This window comes from Taudactylus pleione, unplaced genomic scaffold (genome assembly GCF_031769625.1).
Source record: "Taudactylus pleione unplaced genomic scaffold, aTauple2 ptg000143l, whole genome shotgun sequence".
NCBI classification, from domain to species: Eukaryota; Metazoa; Chordata; class Amphibia; order Anura; family Myobatrachidae; genus Taudactylus; species Taudactylus pleione.
This window is the reverse complement of record NW_028284545.1, coordinates 1,305,740-1,325,000: the sequence shown is the minus strand read 5'-3', so window position 1 is coordinate 1,325,000 and position 19,261 is coordinate 1,305,740. Positions and strand designations below refer to the sequence as shown.

Sequence of the window (19,261 nt, the reverse complement as noted above, 5' to 3'; positions counted from 1 at the left end):
ACACCTAGAAACACGCTTTTCCCATACAAAGTGTGTCTGTAAAGTGCAAAAGGCAGCCCAGTGACGATATATACAGTATAAGGATGCTCTCCTAAGTGTGCTGCACCCCTCAATCACCCACGCAGAATATGACTGCTCACTATTCATTACAACACCGAACCATCAATAGGCAAAATCAGGAATAAACAAGCCCCACCCCCTGATTCATGGAAGACACGCCCCTCTGTCACACACACGTCCTCTGTCACCCAACCACGCCTACATTACTAGGAAACCCCATTTTCTGTTCCACCCACATGTTCTGCTGTAAATTAGAATTTTTGCATTTGGTTCCAAAAGCTGTTGTTCTGGCCCTGCTGCGAAGAATCATTAATAACTAGCTTGTTTCAGGAGCAAAAACTTGCATGTTCCAGTAACATTGTCCCAATTGAGATTTGTCCTCATTAAAAGTTAAAACATGTTTTATTGTCACCAGCTATGAGTTTAATTCCCTCTTATGATCCTACTTTGTGTTCCAGGTAACTGCCTTCAGCTTAATTGTAAACTGCTTTAAAAAATGGTATTTTGGAAGTTTGTCATTATAGCAAAAGGAGATTAGAGATTTCTATTTTCTTTTAGTGTAATGATGCCAAACTCCACTGGGCAATACATGAAGACTTATTAAAAACCACTGCCAACGGCATAGATAAAACCTGCTGGTAGCTAAATAGATCTTACTGTAAGACCCAAGCTGGCCCCCCTCAATTTCCCTAATCCGTATTATTGCCACAACACATACAGTAGACCAGGGTCGGCTCCAGGGGTCTGAGCACCCTGTGCCGATCCGGTACTTTGCGCCCTGCAACCACGCATGGTGCAGCGTGGCCTCATTACCATAGGCCGCACCCCTAAGTGACGTTATTTGGAGGCGTGCCCGCATAGCACGCCTCCAAATAACATCAGGCTGGGGGTAAAGCCCAGCCCTCCGTCACTGGCTGGGCTTCCCCCAGCCCTCTCCCGTCAGTGAATGGATACCGCACGGCATCCATTCACACTCCGAGGGTCCGGCACCACCGCAGTCCCAACTTCCCGATTTGACCACCCGCGGGCCACTTCGGCCCACGGGTGGAACAGCGGGACAGTAATGTCCCGCTGAAATCTGGATTTTGGGGAGGGGTGCGCCCTCTATGGGTGGCACCCCTGTTCGACCGCACTGGTTGAACACCCCTTGAGCCGACCCTGCAGTAGACGCATACCCTGGCATTGCCTTCAGGGGGCTCCAATGTACAAAGAGCCTGATTCAGACTTGGACGCTAAGCCACGAACACACGCTATGGCCGATAGTCGCCTGTCTGCGCATGCGTATGCATCAATATGCGCATGCGTGAGTCACTTACTGCGCTTGGGAATTGTGCGCTCATAGTACACAGACTGGACACTAATTTGAGTGACAGATAGTGCCGTTTGTGGGTGGTAACAGGGGAAGGTGCTTGTGAACGGGGGAGTGGTGTTGCGAACACAGGCGTATCTGGGCGTCAAAACAGAGTTTTATGGGTGTGCATAATTAGCATGGATGCATCATTGTACACGTCACTTGGTTGTATTTCAGTCTGCAGTGATCGCAGTGCTTGAGGTGGGGTACGGTCTACCTCAAGTGCTGCGTGCAGCTCCGATGGTTCTGATTAATCATACACTTCCCGGAGATGACGTGTGCTAACACAGAAAAGTGGGCGTCTTTATACCGGCGTGCGCTCACTCTGCCGTCGCTCTCTAAGACATAGAGGGCGTCCTTACACCCACAGTGCGATTGCGGAATTTGCATACCCGGCCCCTTTTGGATGCGAGCGATCGCGGCTTAGCGTCAGGGTCTGAATCGCCCCAAAGTCCTCTGTAACTGCTGAATGCCCATGCTGGCTGCCACATCCACAAATAGGGAACGTATCAGGCAGAACGGCATTTCTACATTAAAAATTTAGACAGTCAATAGGTCGACGCCAGAAGGTCAACTGTCAATAGGTCGACAGGAATAAAAGGACGACAGGTGACTTAGGTCGACAGGGTTAAAAGGATGACAGGGTTAAAAGTCGACATTCAAATGGTCGACACACACAATAAAATCGCCACATTGTTTTTTTATTATTTTAACCTAACCCCTAAACCTAACCTGAACCCTAAAATTCATGAAAAACCATGGGTCTTCCTTTTTTGTGTCAAGCATTTGAATGTCGACCTGTTAACCCTGTCAACAATTTAAACTAATGACTGTCGACCATCTACAATTCTGTGAGTAAATGTCCCTACCCACATATTTATAGATCCTGTAAGGGAGGTCAAAGAGGTAAATGCATCTATGTGAGTCACAAGGACACACTGTGAAACGCGTCCCAAAGGACACACCCATTACACTAGGAATATGGGCGAGATACGGGAAGGTGACCTACTTATCTGGACATCTGCGAGAACGCTCTACATTTCATAAGTCTGCCAGACATTCCAGTTAGTTATTCAAGTATGTAGCGTAGACAACCAGCAGGAGAGTGCCTACCATTATTCACTAGGAACCGACGATATCACTGGGGCACTTCATGCAATCACAGCTGGGGGAAATGCTTTTACCCATGGTAGCTCTGTAGTGACAGTCACCCACCGAGGGCCTGATTCAGCAAGGAAGGCACAGGAGAGAGCGCACGCACTTGGCCGATGTTTTTGCTCTGCGTATGCATCGCACTTCACGTGGGCGAACTTGCCAGTGCGATCAGATTATGGTACGCAGACAACACGCAGCGTGTACGCAGACCCTTCCGAAACTGATTGACAGGAAGTGCCGTTTGTGGGTGGTGACGGGGAGTGGTCAGGCGAACGCAGGCGTTATAATGCTGTTATAGGGGCGTGCATAATTATGGCAGTGCGGCGGCATACGCAGCCATACCGTAAGCAAATTCCTGCAGCAGGTCAGGTCAACCACTATTATGCTCCTGGGTCCGATGGTTCTCGATGTTACCGATGTTTACGCTACCTTGCGTTCTGATCAGGCTGTGAGTAAAGGTAGATGGGCGGCATAGTATGGGGCTGGGCATCTGCATCTTGTCCCGCGGTCTCTGTGCGTATGCATTGATTTGCATATTCTCGCAGCGTACTGGTGCGTGCGTCTGCATCCGTGCGTTCCTTGCTGAATCAGGCCCTGTGTCTTTGGAGAACATGATGCTACAGCCTGTGTGTATTCATTTCATATCATTACATTATACAACCCTGTCACCTCTGCTTTCATTTCATCTCACCAGCCAGGTACAATGAAAACCAATGTACAGTATTTAATATGATAAACACACAATGCCATTCTAGTAGGCAGTAACGTACGTCATAACCAAGGTCTCGTCTCCCGGTTCACTGAGCAGCCCGTCCACAAACACAGGTGTGCTGGTGAAGTTATGTACACTCCACGAGTAGCCTTCGTCTATGCTGAATCTAATGGGAGATAAGAACAAGATTCATCAGTTTACAACAAATGTAATATTTATACATTAAACATATCTGGCATGAGTATTCAGAAAGGCAACCCGTGGCTGCGAATTTTGGGGAAGGAATATTATTATTATGGCAATTTAAGTCTATGTTGTTGTTGTTTTTGGTTTATATATATATATATTTTTTTTTTAAAGAGAAGAGAAGGCACAAATTCAGTTGCCATCTCCTCTGATGAGGATGCAGCCTATACAATAAATTTTTTTAAAACCTGTGTCTCTGCGTTAGTGATGTCAGCAATTCCTAATAACTTCCTAGGCTGAATGTTCATTCCGCCCAGGTTGTCTTCGCTGTATGTAGATGATAAGTGCCCTTTAATAAAGTAACACATACAGCCATGGTGTACTGTAACCCATAGCAAGTTGCAACCAATCTGTCACCAGCTATCAGTTGGTTGCTATGAGCTACTGTGCATCAGCTATTCTCTGCTCACACTATTTCACTAAACAACACTTATATCGAACTATTATAATGTAATCTACACCAAATCGATTATAGTGAATATTAATTATAAACAATTGGATCCCTCCAAGCACCCCCCCAGCGAGCGCCAGCAGGACGACAGTAGGACTTCTGGGTTATAGACCCGGAAGACCCTCTCTCGCAAAGGACAGCTATTATCAGGAGAGCTGTCCTTTGCATTTTTTCTCATGCATACCGGCGTAATTAACGCCGCCATGTGTGCGAAGAGTGTTGGGATGCATTGCCTGCGAATTGAGATGCATCATGAATCCCGCAAAGAGTGTCCATGAAAAAAGTGCTGGTTTAGGGGCATATTGATTATTTATCCGGAATTGATCACGATATTTATAAATTATTTATAATATTTCTAATTTGACAATAAGAAATTAAGTATTGCCTGCATGTATCATAAACAACACATGGAGGGACAATAGAAGCCTGTTCCTGTAATGCAGGGGTGGGAAACCTTTTATCTGCCGAGGGCCATTTTGATATATATATAACATTATTTGCGGCCCCGGTGCAGGCCACGCCCCCTAAGTGTGATGTCACAAGGGGCGGGGTCACAATAGCCGGTGATTACAGCAATGCCCGGAGCATCCTGAGGATGCTCGGGGGAGCTGCAAGGGCAGCGGTGTGACCATCAGAAGCATCCTAAGGACACTACAGGCGGCACTGCTGCATAGATTCTGGCTGCAGGGTGTCATTCTAGGCACCGCGCTATTCAGATGAGGCTAACAGAAAAATGCTCAGAGGGCCAGACCAAATGATTCCAAGCGCTTTATACGGACCCCGGGCCTGAGGTTCCCCATCCCTGCTGTCATGTGTAAGATGATAATGTGATGGAATCACTTTACTTCCCAGTTCAGACACTGGCTGTGTTACTACACATGTGCGGTCATCAGGCTGCGCACGTGTCACCCAGAGAACATTGCACAGTGTATCCCATAGGCTACAATCACTAAGGCCAAGCTCTGGGTCTTGGTAAGTTGGACATTTTTGCAGCCCCGATAGGAATCCTTTTGCTATTGAAAACGGAGGGGATCGCAGGATATCTGCGCTGCCCCATATATATGCTCCTACATCAATTCATCCCAAAAGTGGCAGAAGGCCTGCTACAGAGGCGGACACTGCTGCGCCCGCTGGTGCTTACGTTTGCGGAGTCACGGCTGTGATAATACGTTAATGCTAGTATCAGCCCTTCCCCGGGTGTAGTAGCCTGTGTCTGAATGAGCAAGCATGGAAACGGCCAGTGTCAGTGTCTCTGCACGCTGTAACACCGGGTTCTTCATCATGCACCATCGACAATTGCACTAGCTCTATGGGAGGCGGAGGTGTCTCCACCTGAACATGGCCTCTGTGGCTTCGGATCTGCAGCAGCTATCACTGACAGGACGCCACACTCCCATAACATGCCCATGAGACGTATTCTCTTTGCCATTCACTTCAGGTTGCCTCCCAGTCACCGCTCAGGAACGCCCATGACTGTGCTGCCCCATTTCTGATACTGGGCCAGATTCAGACATGAGGCCGAATTCAATTTGAGGCGAAAAGTCCGGTTTGTTGAAAACCCGATGACCGCCTCATTCGCCTGTTTGGACGCGATGTTTTCTCCATGCGCGTCCCCGCTTTTCGTCCTATTTAATTCCAAAACAGGCGAAATTGCAAATAGCGAAACTAGCGAAAAGTACATCATATTTTGTGGAAATCAGCCTGTACCCCATAAAAAGCCTCTCTGACCCTGGGAAACAATATAGAAGAGTATTAATAGCCCTAATAAAAGTCATTAGTGATCTTATTTTGAGTTAAAGGGCTGTTATATGCATATCTGCATAAGTGTGAAAAATGATATAAAGCAATGTTTATGAGAAAAATAAGTACCGTAGATAAATTTGGGGTACATGTAAATGGGTACTAGTATATTTTGGTGTCTCTAAAGTGAAGATTTAAAAAAATACACCTTCTGCAGCCGTCTCAACCTTCTAGCCCCCCAAAATACCAGGCCCACTACTTTTTACCCCATTTCCAACACTTTTTAAATTTTTGCCCCAAAACTGACAAGCCGTTTTTAGGGTGTTTAAAGATTTTTTTTTTTTGGGCCTTATTAGTCATTGGGGGGGTTGTCCAAAAAGTTCTGAATCAAGTCCCCACATCTGTACCCCAAAATAGAGATTGTGCACCTAATTTCGCCTGCCTCTAGGTGGAGAAACTTATTCTGCTGCTTTTGCCTATGGAGTTTTCGCACAGGTGAAAACGGCGTGGAAATTAACAGGGCGATACTTCAGAAACAGGCGAAAACCGCGCATCGGCGAAAACTTTTAGCAGATCGCGGCTTTTCGCCTCTAACTGAATGCCGCCCATGGACGGAATTGCAGAGCCGCACACAAGCGACTCTGCAATTCCGTCCATCTCAAACGCAAATGCAGAAGGAGCTGTCTGACAACTTCTTGCTGCATCTGTGTGATCCCAGCCTGCGAGCACCATCGGGACAATCGCAACCATTGTTAAGCGTGCACAATGGCAAATAATCGGTTAACTAAGTGAAGTTCAGGATTCCGAGATGTCCGCAAACCCGGTGGTTTGCGTATAACACCAATGTTTGTAGATTTGCACATGCGCGGGGTCTGTACTGCGCCTGTGCAGATCTCCTTCTGCAAGTTCGCTCACAATACCCAGACGCTGCAGCCTGGTTGACAGGCTGCAGCTGTTTGAGAGCAGCGTCTCAGAAAATGGGGGCTTGTTGACCCCCGTGTTCTGGATGTGCTAGAGCCAGTGGCTGCGACCTTGTATGCATCTTCACTGGCTTCAGCTGCTTGAAAACACAGGACATCCTGAGTAACGGTTACTCAGATGACCCATGGTCACGCAGGTGATCCGGTGCTGCGTCCTCAGACACAGCTGCTGATCACAGGAGGCGGCTATTTACTCTCCCGCGGCATTATCATATTATTACACAGCCGCATAATCTTCCACATCACTCCTCCTCCAAAATACACTGCTATACTAGTACTGTAATCCTGCTGCAGCCTCTATTTACACTTTCCTTTATTTATTTGTTAATTAACAGTTACTTATATTGCACTTTACAATTAGGAACAAACAGTAATAAGACAAGACTGGGTAATTATTATCCTTTATCTAATAACAAGAGAGCCCTGCTCGCCAGCTTACATTCTAGAGACCTTTAACCCAGAGTTGCCTACCTTTACAGAACTCTTCCCGGGAGAAGCCCGGGTAAGAGAAGCAGGAGGGGGGCGGGGCCTGACAATTCGCGCCATTAAGCCCCGCCCCCTCATGGTTAAATTGCCGCGATAGGCAAGAATTTGCATAGGGGGCGGGGCCAAGTGACATGATTCATGTAGAATCATGTTTTAAGCCCCGCCCCCTACACGGAGACCCGCGATCGGCGCGGGTATTCTCCTCATTCTGCCCACTTCGCTAGGAAGTGGGCAGAATGTGGGAGAAATGCCTACCCTTCCGGGGGTGCGGGGGGTTACCCGAAAAATCGGGAGCCTCCCGCGAAAACCGGGACGGTAGGCATGTATGCTTTAACCATATACATACATACTATATTCACAGATCCTTGCAGTTCAACTGGCTGAGGGCCTGATTCAGAGCCGGACGCTATTTGCGCCGGATATTTAAATTGAGCGCTCGCTCTTTGCGGTGGGTTGACGCCTCTATGTCTGAGCGAGCCTTCGAAAAATGTGCTCGCTATTTTGTAAAGATGCCCCTTTACCGTTTGCATCACACGTCATCTCCGGTATTTATTAGATTAATCGGGTACATTGAAAGGCATCTGAACTGCTCGCAGTGCTTGTGGTAGGATTTACTTCCCGCTAACACTGCGAGCAGTTCAGGCTAAAAGACAGACAAGTGACGTGGTCGATGACGCTCCTTTACTAATTATGCACTCCCATTAAACGCCCTTTTGACCGTTAGGCACGCCTGCGTTCGGATCTCCACTCCCCCGCTTTCAAGCACCTTCCCCTGTTACCACCCACAAACGGTACATTCTGTCAATCAAATTAGCAGCCCCTCGCTGTTTTACGAGCGCACGATTTCCGACCGCAATGACTGGTTTGCGCATGCGCATTACGACCCATACGCATGCGCAGTTGTGCGAACATCGCTCAGAGGGAACAAGCGGCCGCTTACGAGCGGCTCTGAATCAGGCCCTGAGATTGCACAGTAATGTAAGTCAGTACAGTAGATAACATTCATTTGTAACTTACACATGCCTGCATAGAATCCACTGTATTTTCATGTGGTTTATACTCACTTCAAAGACAGTGTATCGCTACTTACTGTAGTATAACTATTCTGACTGAGGCGCCCCTATTGATTTGTTCCATTAGCTAGGGGCAGCACAGACGGTGTAATGGCTAGCGTTACTGCCTCACAGTACTGAGGTCATTGGCTTCCCACAGAAATGAACCCTAATGTGTATGTGTGTGTTCATGTGATAGGGAATATAGGGGTCTATTTACTAAGCAGTGTTAGGAGACAGAGTGAAAAGTGATAAGAAAGTGATAAGGTGCCAGCCAATCAGCTCCCAACTGTCATCTCACAGGCTGTGTTTGAAAAATGACAGTTGGGAGCTGATTGGCTGGCACCTTATCACTTTCTTCTCACTTTTCACTCTGTCTCCTAACACTGCTTAGTAAATAGACTCCATAGATTGTAAGCTCCACTGGGGCAGGGACTGGTGTGGATGGCCAAATATGCTCTGTAAAGTGCTGCAGAATATGTGTGCGCTATATAAATAACTGGTAATAAATAAAATAATTAGTTGATGCATGAAAAGGGCATTAAAATAAAGGCAACAGACTATATTGCTGTAATTCACACCGCTGCATTGTACTAGTAAACGCATTAAGGGTCTGAGATCCGAGTTGCATGCTATTGTTGCAGCAGATCCGATTATATGCTAATAGAGGCCAGGACTTGTACCGAGATACCCACCCGACCCTTCATAGCTGTCCACAACTGCGCACACATACATAGCATCGGACGCAGATCAGGAAAACATCTTTAAGTGAGTCTATGATCGCTCAGAATGAGACATCGGAGCCATGTTAACTGTGTACTGGATAGCTGACGCAGGATGTGAAAGGCCCTCAAAACGGTGGAGAGACGCCGGCATATAGAGCCGACACTCTCTGCTGCCAGCCCAAAACGCTTCATGCCTGTCAATCACCCTGCGATTAAAGACTTGCAGCGTGCGACTACGATAATATACCTTGACTCTTATGTAATGACCACCCTACCCCTGTTTCTAGGGCTGTGTATGACCTGTGCCTAGCATCCTCCCTTATCACCACCTCCCACTTCTGTATCCAAGATTTCTTCTGCAAATGCAGGGAAATAGTTAGATAGTGGAACTAGCTACTTATTAAACTAAGGAAGATTAATACCCCTTTTACACCGGAGCTAAAACCCAGGTTTTTGAAGGGTTAACCCGGACAGCTACCTGGTGTAAAAGGGGAGAGGGTTGGATCGCCGGGTCGAGTGACCCGGCATTCCAACCCAGGTAACTAAGTAGGGTTTAACACGGGCTTAGCCCGTGAAACCCTGCTGTGAGAACAGCGCACTCGGGGTCACAATGACCTGGAGTGCGCTGCTAGCCGGCCGATTGGTCCGGCTTCAGTGGCGCTTGGAGATGACGTTATCTCCAAGCGACTACTTTCACTCTGGAAAAGCCGGGTCTATGCAGACCCGACTGGTGTGAGCGGCGCCAACTCGGGAATATCCCGAGTCCGCCCCAGCAAAATTCCGGGTCTGATCCGGATAGGAACTTTGGCCCTGATTCAGAGCCGGCCTTCTTGTTTTTTAGAGCGGCCTCCTGTCCAGGAAGATGGTCGTGAGCGGCCAGGAAGATGGTCGCGATGGTCAAGACCATCGCGACCATCGGGCTTGCGACGAGACCCTTGTGGTAGGGTCTCGTTGCCGCAAGCCCCAGAGAGATTTCGGCTCTCACAGAGCCGAAATCTCTCCCACTGACATCACTCGTGATGTCAGTGGGGCCGCCCCCAAACGGAGGCGTTCACATGGGAACACCTCCGTTTGGGCAGCCACTCCCCCGTCCCGCCCACCAAAGGGGGCGTGCTGTCACTCAACATCGACAGCATGCCCCCTTTGGTACGAGACCTGGAGCGACGGTTTGCCCGTCGCTATCCGTGTCTCGCGCATGCGCACGACGGAGCCGGCTCCGTCGTGCGCATGCGCACTGGGCCCCCATTGACACGCTCGCGAGCGCATAGCGCTCGCTAGCGGGTCTGAATCAGGCCCTTTGTTCCAACTCCGGGTCAGACACGGAATTTAGGTGGAAAAGGGGTATTATCAATCCTTCCAAAGAGGACAGGTGGAGGTGTTACCCATAGCAACCAATCAGATTCTAGCTATCATTTATCTAATATATTCTATAAAACAATAGTTAGAATCTAATTGGTTGCTTATCCTCTTTAGAAGGATTGCTAAATCTCCCTTTAATAAGTGGCTAATTCCATTATCTCCTACATCTGCCCTCTACATTATATAGATTTTATCTACAACAAACTACATCCTCCTGCCCATATTTTCTCATTCCTTCACCAATATCTGCCTGCCCATGCATGTTATATGTCTGTGCTTGGTGACTGTTACATACAGCAATATTTAGCACTTGACCGAGTTCATTTGTGTCATATACACTTGGCTTGTCCATTGTACAAAACAGGCATTTCTACCTTCTGTCTCCTTTCCCTCATCTCCTTTAGATTTTACACTCTGATGAGCAGGGCCCTCACACCTTCTGTTTCATTCTTTGTTCCTGTACTGCTATCTTGCAAGGAATGTTTCCCTGGTTGTACAGCACTGAGAAATATCTTGGCTTTAAATAAATCGAGGATAATATCAATCATGCAAACATAAAAATAATGCATTCATCTTCAAACACTTTAACCTTTTGTGCATATAGCAATAGGCTGAAGAGAACGGGTTTAGGTGCAGTGTGCCAAATGACCGATCTGACGGGCATGGTACACAGCGCAGCATAGGGTATTCCACTAAAGTTCGGTGCGGTACAAGCACAGGTGACAGCACATATTACTATATTATAGCATTTGTACAGTATTTCCACAGTACTTGGGACCTCATTCAGACCCACTCGTAAGATGCGTTCGCTCGCTTTCAAAAAGGGGCCGGATATTTAAATTAAGCGCTCACACTGCATCGCGTAAGGACGCCCACTATGTGTTAGCGAGCTACGGCAAAGTGCGCTCGCAAGTGTCTTCTGAAGACGCCCCCTTGCCACTCGCAACACATGTCATCTCCGGGAAATGTATGATTAATCGGGACCATCGTGAGCCATCAGGGCTGCTCGCAGCCCTTGGGGTTGCCTTTCCCCACCGCAAGCACTGCGATCAGTGCGGGCTGAAATACATGCAGGTGACGTGTACAATGACGCTACTTTGCTAATTATGCACACCCTTTAAACGGCGTTTTGGCGGCCTGACACGCCTGCGTTCGCAACAACACTCCTTCCCCAGTTACCACCCACAAACGTCACTATCTGTCACTCAAAGCAAAGACCTGATAGTGGCTTACGAGCAACCAAAAACAGATCGCAAAGACTGACTTGCGCACGCGCACTGCGAATTATACGCATGCGCATTTAGCAAAAATCACCCGGCAGCGAGCGAACGCGCCTTAGCGAGCGGGTCTGAATCAGGTCCTCGGTTTGACTGGCACATCATCAAAACTGACTTTAAAGACAATGGTGCAGTTTACATAATTGAGAAGTTCATATTCGGGCTAAAAGGAGCACCGTTAAATACATGCCCATGGTTATGATATTTCTACATAAAATAGTTACAAAATGACCAGACAATTCCACAAAGTTTATAATCTGGAACCAATCTGAATAATTAAAGATGGCCCACACTGATACATGACATAATAAATGTATAAACTATCTCAGCCGTACAAAACCTTAAGAAGGTTAACGTACAGTGTAGGATTCTACCTGCAGAGGCTATGGGTAAAAAGTAGTATAGCAGTGGCGCACTAAGGGGGGGTTCTAAGTACCCAGAATCTACCCCCCGGTAGACCCAATTTTTTTCCTTAGACCGAGAAAGCTTTATCTCTGTCGCCACACTGCTGCTCATTAATGCCTAATTTCCAGATTTCCACCATAAAGTGAATTTTCAGTTTGGATGGAAACTTTTGGCCCATTATGTTGCTATAAATACACTCCGCACTAATGACATCTCTGTGTACTGTGTACTCTCAGAGAAGTAAGAGTGAGATTTTGATATGATTACTCTCACCCATATTTTGGGGGAGAAGGCTTTGGCAGTTCCCAGCGAGTACGTATGCGACAGTATACACTGAACTTAACATTTCATTTCTAGAAGAGCTGACATTGTTGTTATGACTCACCTTAACTTTTATTTAGTTTATTTACTGCCAAATGTCACAGCTGTCAACAAGCCGCACAGCCACTCAATCACCGGCGTTACACTGAATAAAAGTCACTCACTCATTTGTCATTCAATGCTGCATTGTATTTTCTGAACACACACTTTAAGCTATGGATAAACATTATACGTTACTTGAGTATTTTCAGCGGTATAGACGTGTCTTTGATGGCCACAATAACGCCACCGTGGTCCAAATATAAGATATGATGTTCTTCCTCGAAGACCTACAGGGAGAGGCAAGCAGATGATATCATGATTCAATATATACAAGTTATTGTTTGTCTAATTATCTATGTCATAATGATACAATGAAATTGGATAACATATTTGTACAATGCATCGAATGCAGTTAAATGTTTCAAAATAATCATACACATTTCTAACAAAGTTGTGAATTACTAATAGAAAATACTTTAGAGGAACAGTATTGATAAACATTTAATACATCCATTAGCATTTTATTCAGCTTTGTGTCATTGTCATAAGATCAACATTTTGTTAACAGTTATATAGGCAGTATATGTCACCTGTAAATGGCCACCTGAGGCATTGTAGTCATTTAGGGGGTTTTCAGTAACTGTCCCAGGCCAGAAACAGGTGTACGTATAATAGGCATGCCCATTAATGGCACAGTCATTGATGGTCGATGATGGTCCCCGAATGTGCATTCGCAGATAAATGGCAAGCATAATCAATATCGATGCCAGACCATCAATGGTTGCTAACCATCAATGGCCAATAGCCATCCTTGTAGTACGATCCTGAGTGTGGTGCAAGCAGCTGTGTGTAGTAGGTGTGGGGCTGTTATTCTGGCAATTATACTGTACATGAGAATTAGGGTTGTATGTGATGAACATAGGCATGTCGATCATGTACAGAATTCTAAACATGTTTGGGGTACACTCCACAGAATTTACCGGGAAAGGTATCAATAGGATCCCTCCCCGTCAGCTGACCATCATGCGCAGAAACGCGTTGGAGGCAGTAAAATGGTCACTTCTAACGCACCACAAGGACGGGTTACTATTGGAGCCCCTGTTCCTGCATGCGTTTTTTGTACATTAGGGTGATCAATATTTTTTTTATTGCCGTGATAACAAATTATAATTATTGGGCATAATACCCAATAAATAATAAATAAAAACCCCTAGGTGAGGGAGATGTAAAATGTGTAGATCGATTTCGCTGGTGACCAAACTGAAATCTAAATTACGGGTCCAGCATTTGCGGGCTACATGTAAAAGCAGCCGGTATTTACCCTACATGCAAAAATAATACATGTATTTGCACCGCTTGCATTGCAGTATGGTTTGTCCATGTACAAAGTTACTGGGGGTTTTTTTGTTTTTGTTTTTTGCTTTGCTCCCAAGTCAGAATCAGCCCCATAGTATGGTCTAACCCAGGCAACACTATTCCATCCCTCATAATGGCAGCTACAGTAAGTGCCTCTGTAGTCGTCGGGCAGTTTGCGACCAATAAAGTTGCATACACACGTAACGATCTTGTAACCAACGATTTTCTGTCAGATTTTCCCTTGAAACAGTGAACGATTTTTTGAAGTGTAATGAACGAAATTTACAATGATGAACGAAAAATGATCCTTCCCTTAATGAAAATCGTTATGTTATACAGTCTGAAATGGACGATGACCGATAACTGCAAACGGGAGCGCGCTGGAACGTTTATTGGTCATAACTCAGAAACTGAACGATTTTTTGAACGACTGAATGATAACGACGTCGTTAACGACAAATCGTTCAAAAAATTGTTACGTGTGTATGCACCTTAACTTTACAAATTTTTCCACACACACCAGGAAAATAAGACAACATTGTCTACTGTAATAGACACAGTTGTGTGCACCCAGACATTGTGGTGATGTCAGGGCCATCTCTTCCATTGGGCTTGTTGGGCAGTTGCCCAAGGGCCTGAAGCTTGTAGGGGCCCGTCAACCCGCCCCCCTGCAGCCACGGTCAGTTGGTAAATTTTTGATATTTTTATAAGCCTGCTGCCGGTGCACTGTATTCTGACCTCAGTCCCAGTTTAATTTCATCCACCGGTCAGAGAGAGGACCTCATTCAGAGTCGGTCATTGCGGCCGCACGGTCGTACGCCACCGATGTTCGCTAAACTGCGCATGCGTAAAGTTCGCAATGCGCGTGCGCAAACTAGCTGCTACGATCAGAAATTTCTCTCTCCTTGAACACAGCCAGGTCGGTAGTTTGAGTGACAGATTGAGGCGTTTGTGGGTGGTAACAGGGGAAGGTGCTTGAAAACGGGGGAGTGGAGATCCGAACGCAGGCGTGCCTAATTATGCGAACTGCGTTTTATGGGAGTGCATAATTAACAAAGTAGTGTCATAGCACACGTGACATGGGTGGTTTGTACACTGACATGATCGTAGAGCTTAAGAGAGGGTATGGTCAACCTTAAGCTCTACGACCAGTTCCGATGGTTCCCGATTAATCCTTATATGCCCGGAGATAACGTGTAATGCGTACGAGAAGGGGGCGTATTTTTTTGTCTTCCGGCCGCTTCCTCCCCTTGGTCGGCCAGCTGCCGATCCGATCTTAGGGACGCAACATGCGAGTGCATCATTTGCATATCCGGCCCCTTTTCCCGTACGACCGTGCGGCCGCAACGACCGACTCTGAATGAGGTCCAGAGTCTCTCTGCATGTGTTGGAGGTCTGCAGGAGGGTTTAATTTTATTGACCATTTAAATTTTTTTCCTGTGAATGGGTGGGTAGGGGCCCCAGTGCATTGCTTTGCCCAGGGCCTACACTGCTGTTAAGACAACAATGGGTGCCGTCTGGCAGAATGCGATACCCTGCAAATAACAGATACTGCAGGAAAGAAATGTACACAATATAACATAATCCAAAAACATTATAATCTCTGATAACACTGTTCTTTTGGTGACATTAGCAAAGAGTTTATGATATGCTCCTAGATACAGTAATATAGATTTATTAGTCCATGGGCCCTAAGCAAATATTATGCTGACGATTTAATAACAAAAACAAATCAAAGTCAGCACGCACATTCCTGAAACACTCTGTTTTGCAGTGATGACCTGATTGCTACAGGTAGTTCTATCCTACACCCCCAGTTCCAAACTGTTGAGATTTGGAGAAGCAGTAGATGTAGAAGAAATACAGAATGATCTTCACACCCTAGTGAAATACACCTTATAAATACAATAAAGTGAACACACTCTATTGCAACAAAACTACAAATCCTAAGTACCCAGCACAGTATAAGTGACTTTGGAAGCAGCTTTGATGCGACACAGATGCTAATTGAAGATACAGGTATGAAAGTCCATGAATCGCTAGCCATGGCGAAGCGCCCACGTTGCCTCATCCATCTCGCACTATAAAGCGCGAAAAGGATGGGAGAATGAGGGCACAGCTGTATTAAGGGAATGAGTCTCACTGTGTATGTAAGAAACCCCCTTAGGTCTTACAAATAAACATCCTTTTAGCACAGTTCAGCAGACATGGCCTTGGAGCATAATCACATAGGCGGCCTATGTTATTTTAGTGTTAGTCACAGCGGAGTTTCACCCCAAGTTTACAGTAACTGTTAAGCCCAGAAAGGCGATACTCGCGCCCAGTGTTTTTTCTATGCTAGACATGTTATTCTACGCACTTGTTTGTTTTGGACTAATACTTTGTTTGACAGCACTAAAACAGCATTGAAACAGATGCCTGTATCTGGGGCTGTAAAGAGTGACAGAGTAATGCTCTGATGACAATCGCCATAATCTCCACCAGGTCACTCTACCAGTTCCTAAATCTTTCTCTCTCTCTCCCTCTCTCTCTCTCTCTCTCTCTCTCTCTCTCTCTCTCTCTCCGGTTTCCTCTGTCTAGGGAGAAAGACTTGTGGAAATGAGGATTTCTTACTGCAATTTTAGAAATGAGACTCTTTTGGGGAGCTGGCAGCGAGGTTGCACTTGTTTATCATCTGCCGAAAATGATCTGTCAACTTTTATTTAGCCGTATGGAGCAACTGAGACTTTCACACGGCCATTTATATTGTTATCAGACTGCAGTCCTTATACTACCGTGCGACTAAACTGCCCTCATTGAAGAGTGATAAGAGTATTAGTTACTCAGATGGCCATCTCTCTGTTTTTTTTTTTACTAAATGTGGGTCACAGAATACAGTCTATGGAACTTTTAGCAAGACAGCTGCACAGGGAACTGTTGCTGTAATCCATAGCAACAGCAGCGTAACCAGGAAATGGAGTCCAAATTTGTGTTACTAGTATATTTTACTCCATGTACACATAAAAAGCAACCACTGACTGATATATAGTATATACATGAAGGTATTAGGGAAACTCATCTTATTCGCGATTTCTCCAAGTTTTTTAATGTATCCCTATTTATCCCTCTAATACCCCTTTTAAACCGGAGCTAAAATCCGGGTTATTGTAGAGTTAACCAGGGCAGCTCCTTGGTGTAAAAGGGGTGAGGGTCGAGTGACCCGGCAATCCAACCCAGGTAAATAGCAGGGTTTAACACGGGCGTAGCCCGTGAAAACCTGCTTTGTGTACGGCGCACTCCGGGTCTTGATGACCTGCAGTGCGCCCCAAGTCGGCCGATTGGTCCGGCTTCAGTGGCGCTTGGAGATTACGTCATCTCCAAGCGTCTACTTTCAAGCCGGAAAAGCCGGGTCTATGCAGATCCAACTGCGGTGTGAGCGGCGCCGACTTGGGAATATCCCAAGTCGGCACCGGCTAAATTCCGGGTCTGATCCGGATAGGAACCCTGTTCCAACTCCGGGTCAGACCCAGAATTTTGGTGGAAAGGGGAATAAGTAACAACCTTTTATATTGAGTACATTCTAATTTTGTCCCACAATATATGTGGCTGGGTTACCACTGTCATTTGTTACATTATGTAAATGTAATAAAAAAATAATAATAATTAAATTTGAGGTAATGTAGGAAATGTAATAATTGCAATGTTCTATTCACAGAGAGCGTACAGCCAGACAGATCATGAACAAGACCTGAAGGTATAAACGAGATGACAATTAAACAGTGACTGAGGTAATAACTTAGAGACAGGAACAAGGCTGAGCTGAGACAAAGGTTAGTTAGTGATAGAATATCTTTCCTAGCGAGAAGGTTCTCTCGTTAAATAACTTGGGAGACAACATCTGAAATTGTCTCAGCGTTGAGGCCAGAGCTGTAAATTGTGCAGGCATGACAGACTGTACACAGCAATATTTGCCTTGAATACACAAGTCCTCTATAATTCACCACCTGACTAAACATAGAAGAGCAAGTGCCCTTGTACATGATTTGTATAGCCGGTCACCTTTTCATACATTTAAATGACTAGATCTGTATGGACCAAATGCCATGTTTTTAAATTAAACAATGGGGTTTGTGGGCAAGTTTTTTGCATGTTGTCCACCCCGACCATCACCGAAATATGGTGCCGGCAACTGTGAGAAACTGAAAGTCTTCACTATCCTCTACGCCACATACCAGCATCATATTTTGTAAGAGAGCACCAGAAATAAGGCATCTGACTGTGGCCATTGGGGTCAGGCCCTGCTCTGGGTGCAGGGAGGGAGGCGTGGACCCTTTAACCCACTACACACCCTGCATTATAGATACCTTACTGTTTACACCACTAACATCTATCAACAGGTATTTAATCTATAAATGTATATATATATATATATATATATATATATATCTATATTTATAAATATAAATATATATATATATATATATATAAACAAATGTCCTGACGGTATGCAGTCGGGAAGCCGGCGGACCTAATCCCGTCAGCCGGCTTCCCGACTGCTTAATCCCGGCGAGGGTTAAATGACAAGCGTTTAAATCTAGACACCTGTCATTTTACCAACGCCGGGAGACCGGCGTCCGGCATCCCGATCGAAGTTACGCCGGGCGCCGAGCACGGATAGCCGCGGGGGGGAGGGTTAGGTTTAGGGCACCCGGGGGGGACTTAGGGTTAGGCGTCGGGGAAGGGGGGGTTAGGTTTAGGCACTTAGAGGGGGGGTTAGGGTTAGGCACTGGGGGGAAGGTTAGGGTTAGGCACCCCTAAGGAAGGGTTAGGGTCAGGGGAGGGAATTAGGTTAGTCAATACTTACCTTAGGACGATCAGGATTTTCACCCATGTCGGGCAGCCGCTGTCGGGATTCCAACCGCCGGACAGGCATTCGGCGGTAAATCATACCAATTCCATCCTGACTGACTGACTGACTCATCATCGCCCAGCCCAAACCACTGAACCTAGAAACATGAAATTCGGGGAGTATATGCCTTTCATGACATAGGCATCCACTAAGCAGGGATTTTTCTAAATCTGACTCCTAAGGGGGTGAAAAGGGCTTAGGGGTCTATTTACTAAGCTTTGCTAGGAGATAAAGTGAACAGAGATAAGGTACCAGCCAATCAGCTCTTAACTGACATGTCACAGGCTGTGTTTGAAAAATGGCATTTAGGAGCTGATTGGCTGGTACCTTATCACCGTTCACTTTATCTACTAACAAAGCTTAATAAATAGACCCCTCAATGTTTCCTCCCCCTGTGCAGTGTCCTGACTGACTGACTCATCAACGCCCCCTGCCAAAACCCCTTGACCTAGAAACATGAAATTTGGGGAGTATATTCCTTCCATGATGTTAGCAGCCACTAAGCAGGAATGTTTTGAAATTTGACCCCTTAAGAGAATAAAAACTTAAAAGTGGTAAAAGGTTTCCTCTCAACCAAGGTGCTTAGGTGACAAATCAACATGTCCCAAGTGCTGAGGCTTCAAGGGGGAGTTGTGGCCTCTATGCCGTGCGGTGG

The 19,261-nt window shown here is 46.0% G+C and overlaps 1 protein-coding gene across 2 annotated transcripts in view; it reads right to left on the bottom strand.

Moving 5' to 3' along the window:
* SORCS2 (sortilin related VPS10 domain containing receptor 2) overlaps positions 1 to 19,261 on the bottom strand; it is a 1,055,028-nt gene that overhangs the window by 73,890 nt on the left and 961,877 nt on the right. For both annotated transcript variants that reach the window (XM_088473883.1, XM_088473884.1), the window contains exons 13-14: positions 12,558 to 12,649; positions 3,337 to 3,444 (exon numbers count right to left, since the gene is read on the bottom strand). In XM_088473883.1, the coding sequence (XP_088330009.1) occupies positions 3,337 to 3,444; positions 12,558 to 12,649 (200 nt within the window). The remainder of the gene's footprint in view (positions 1 to 3,336; positions 3,445 to 12,557; positions 12,650 to 19,261) is intronic.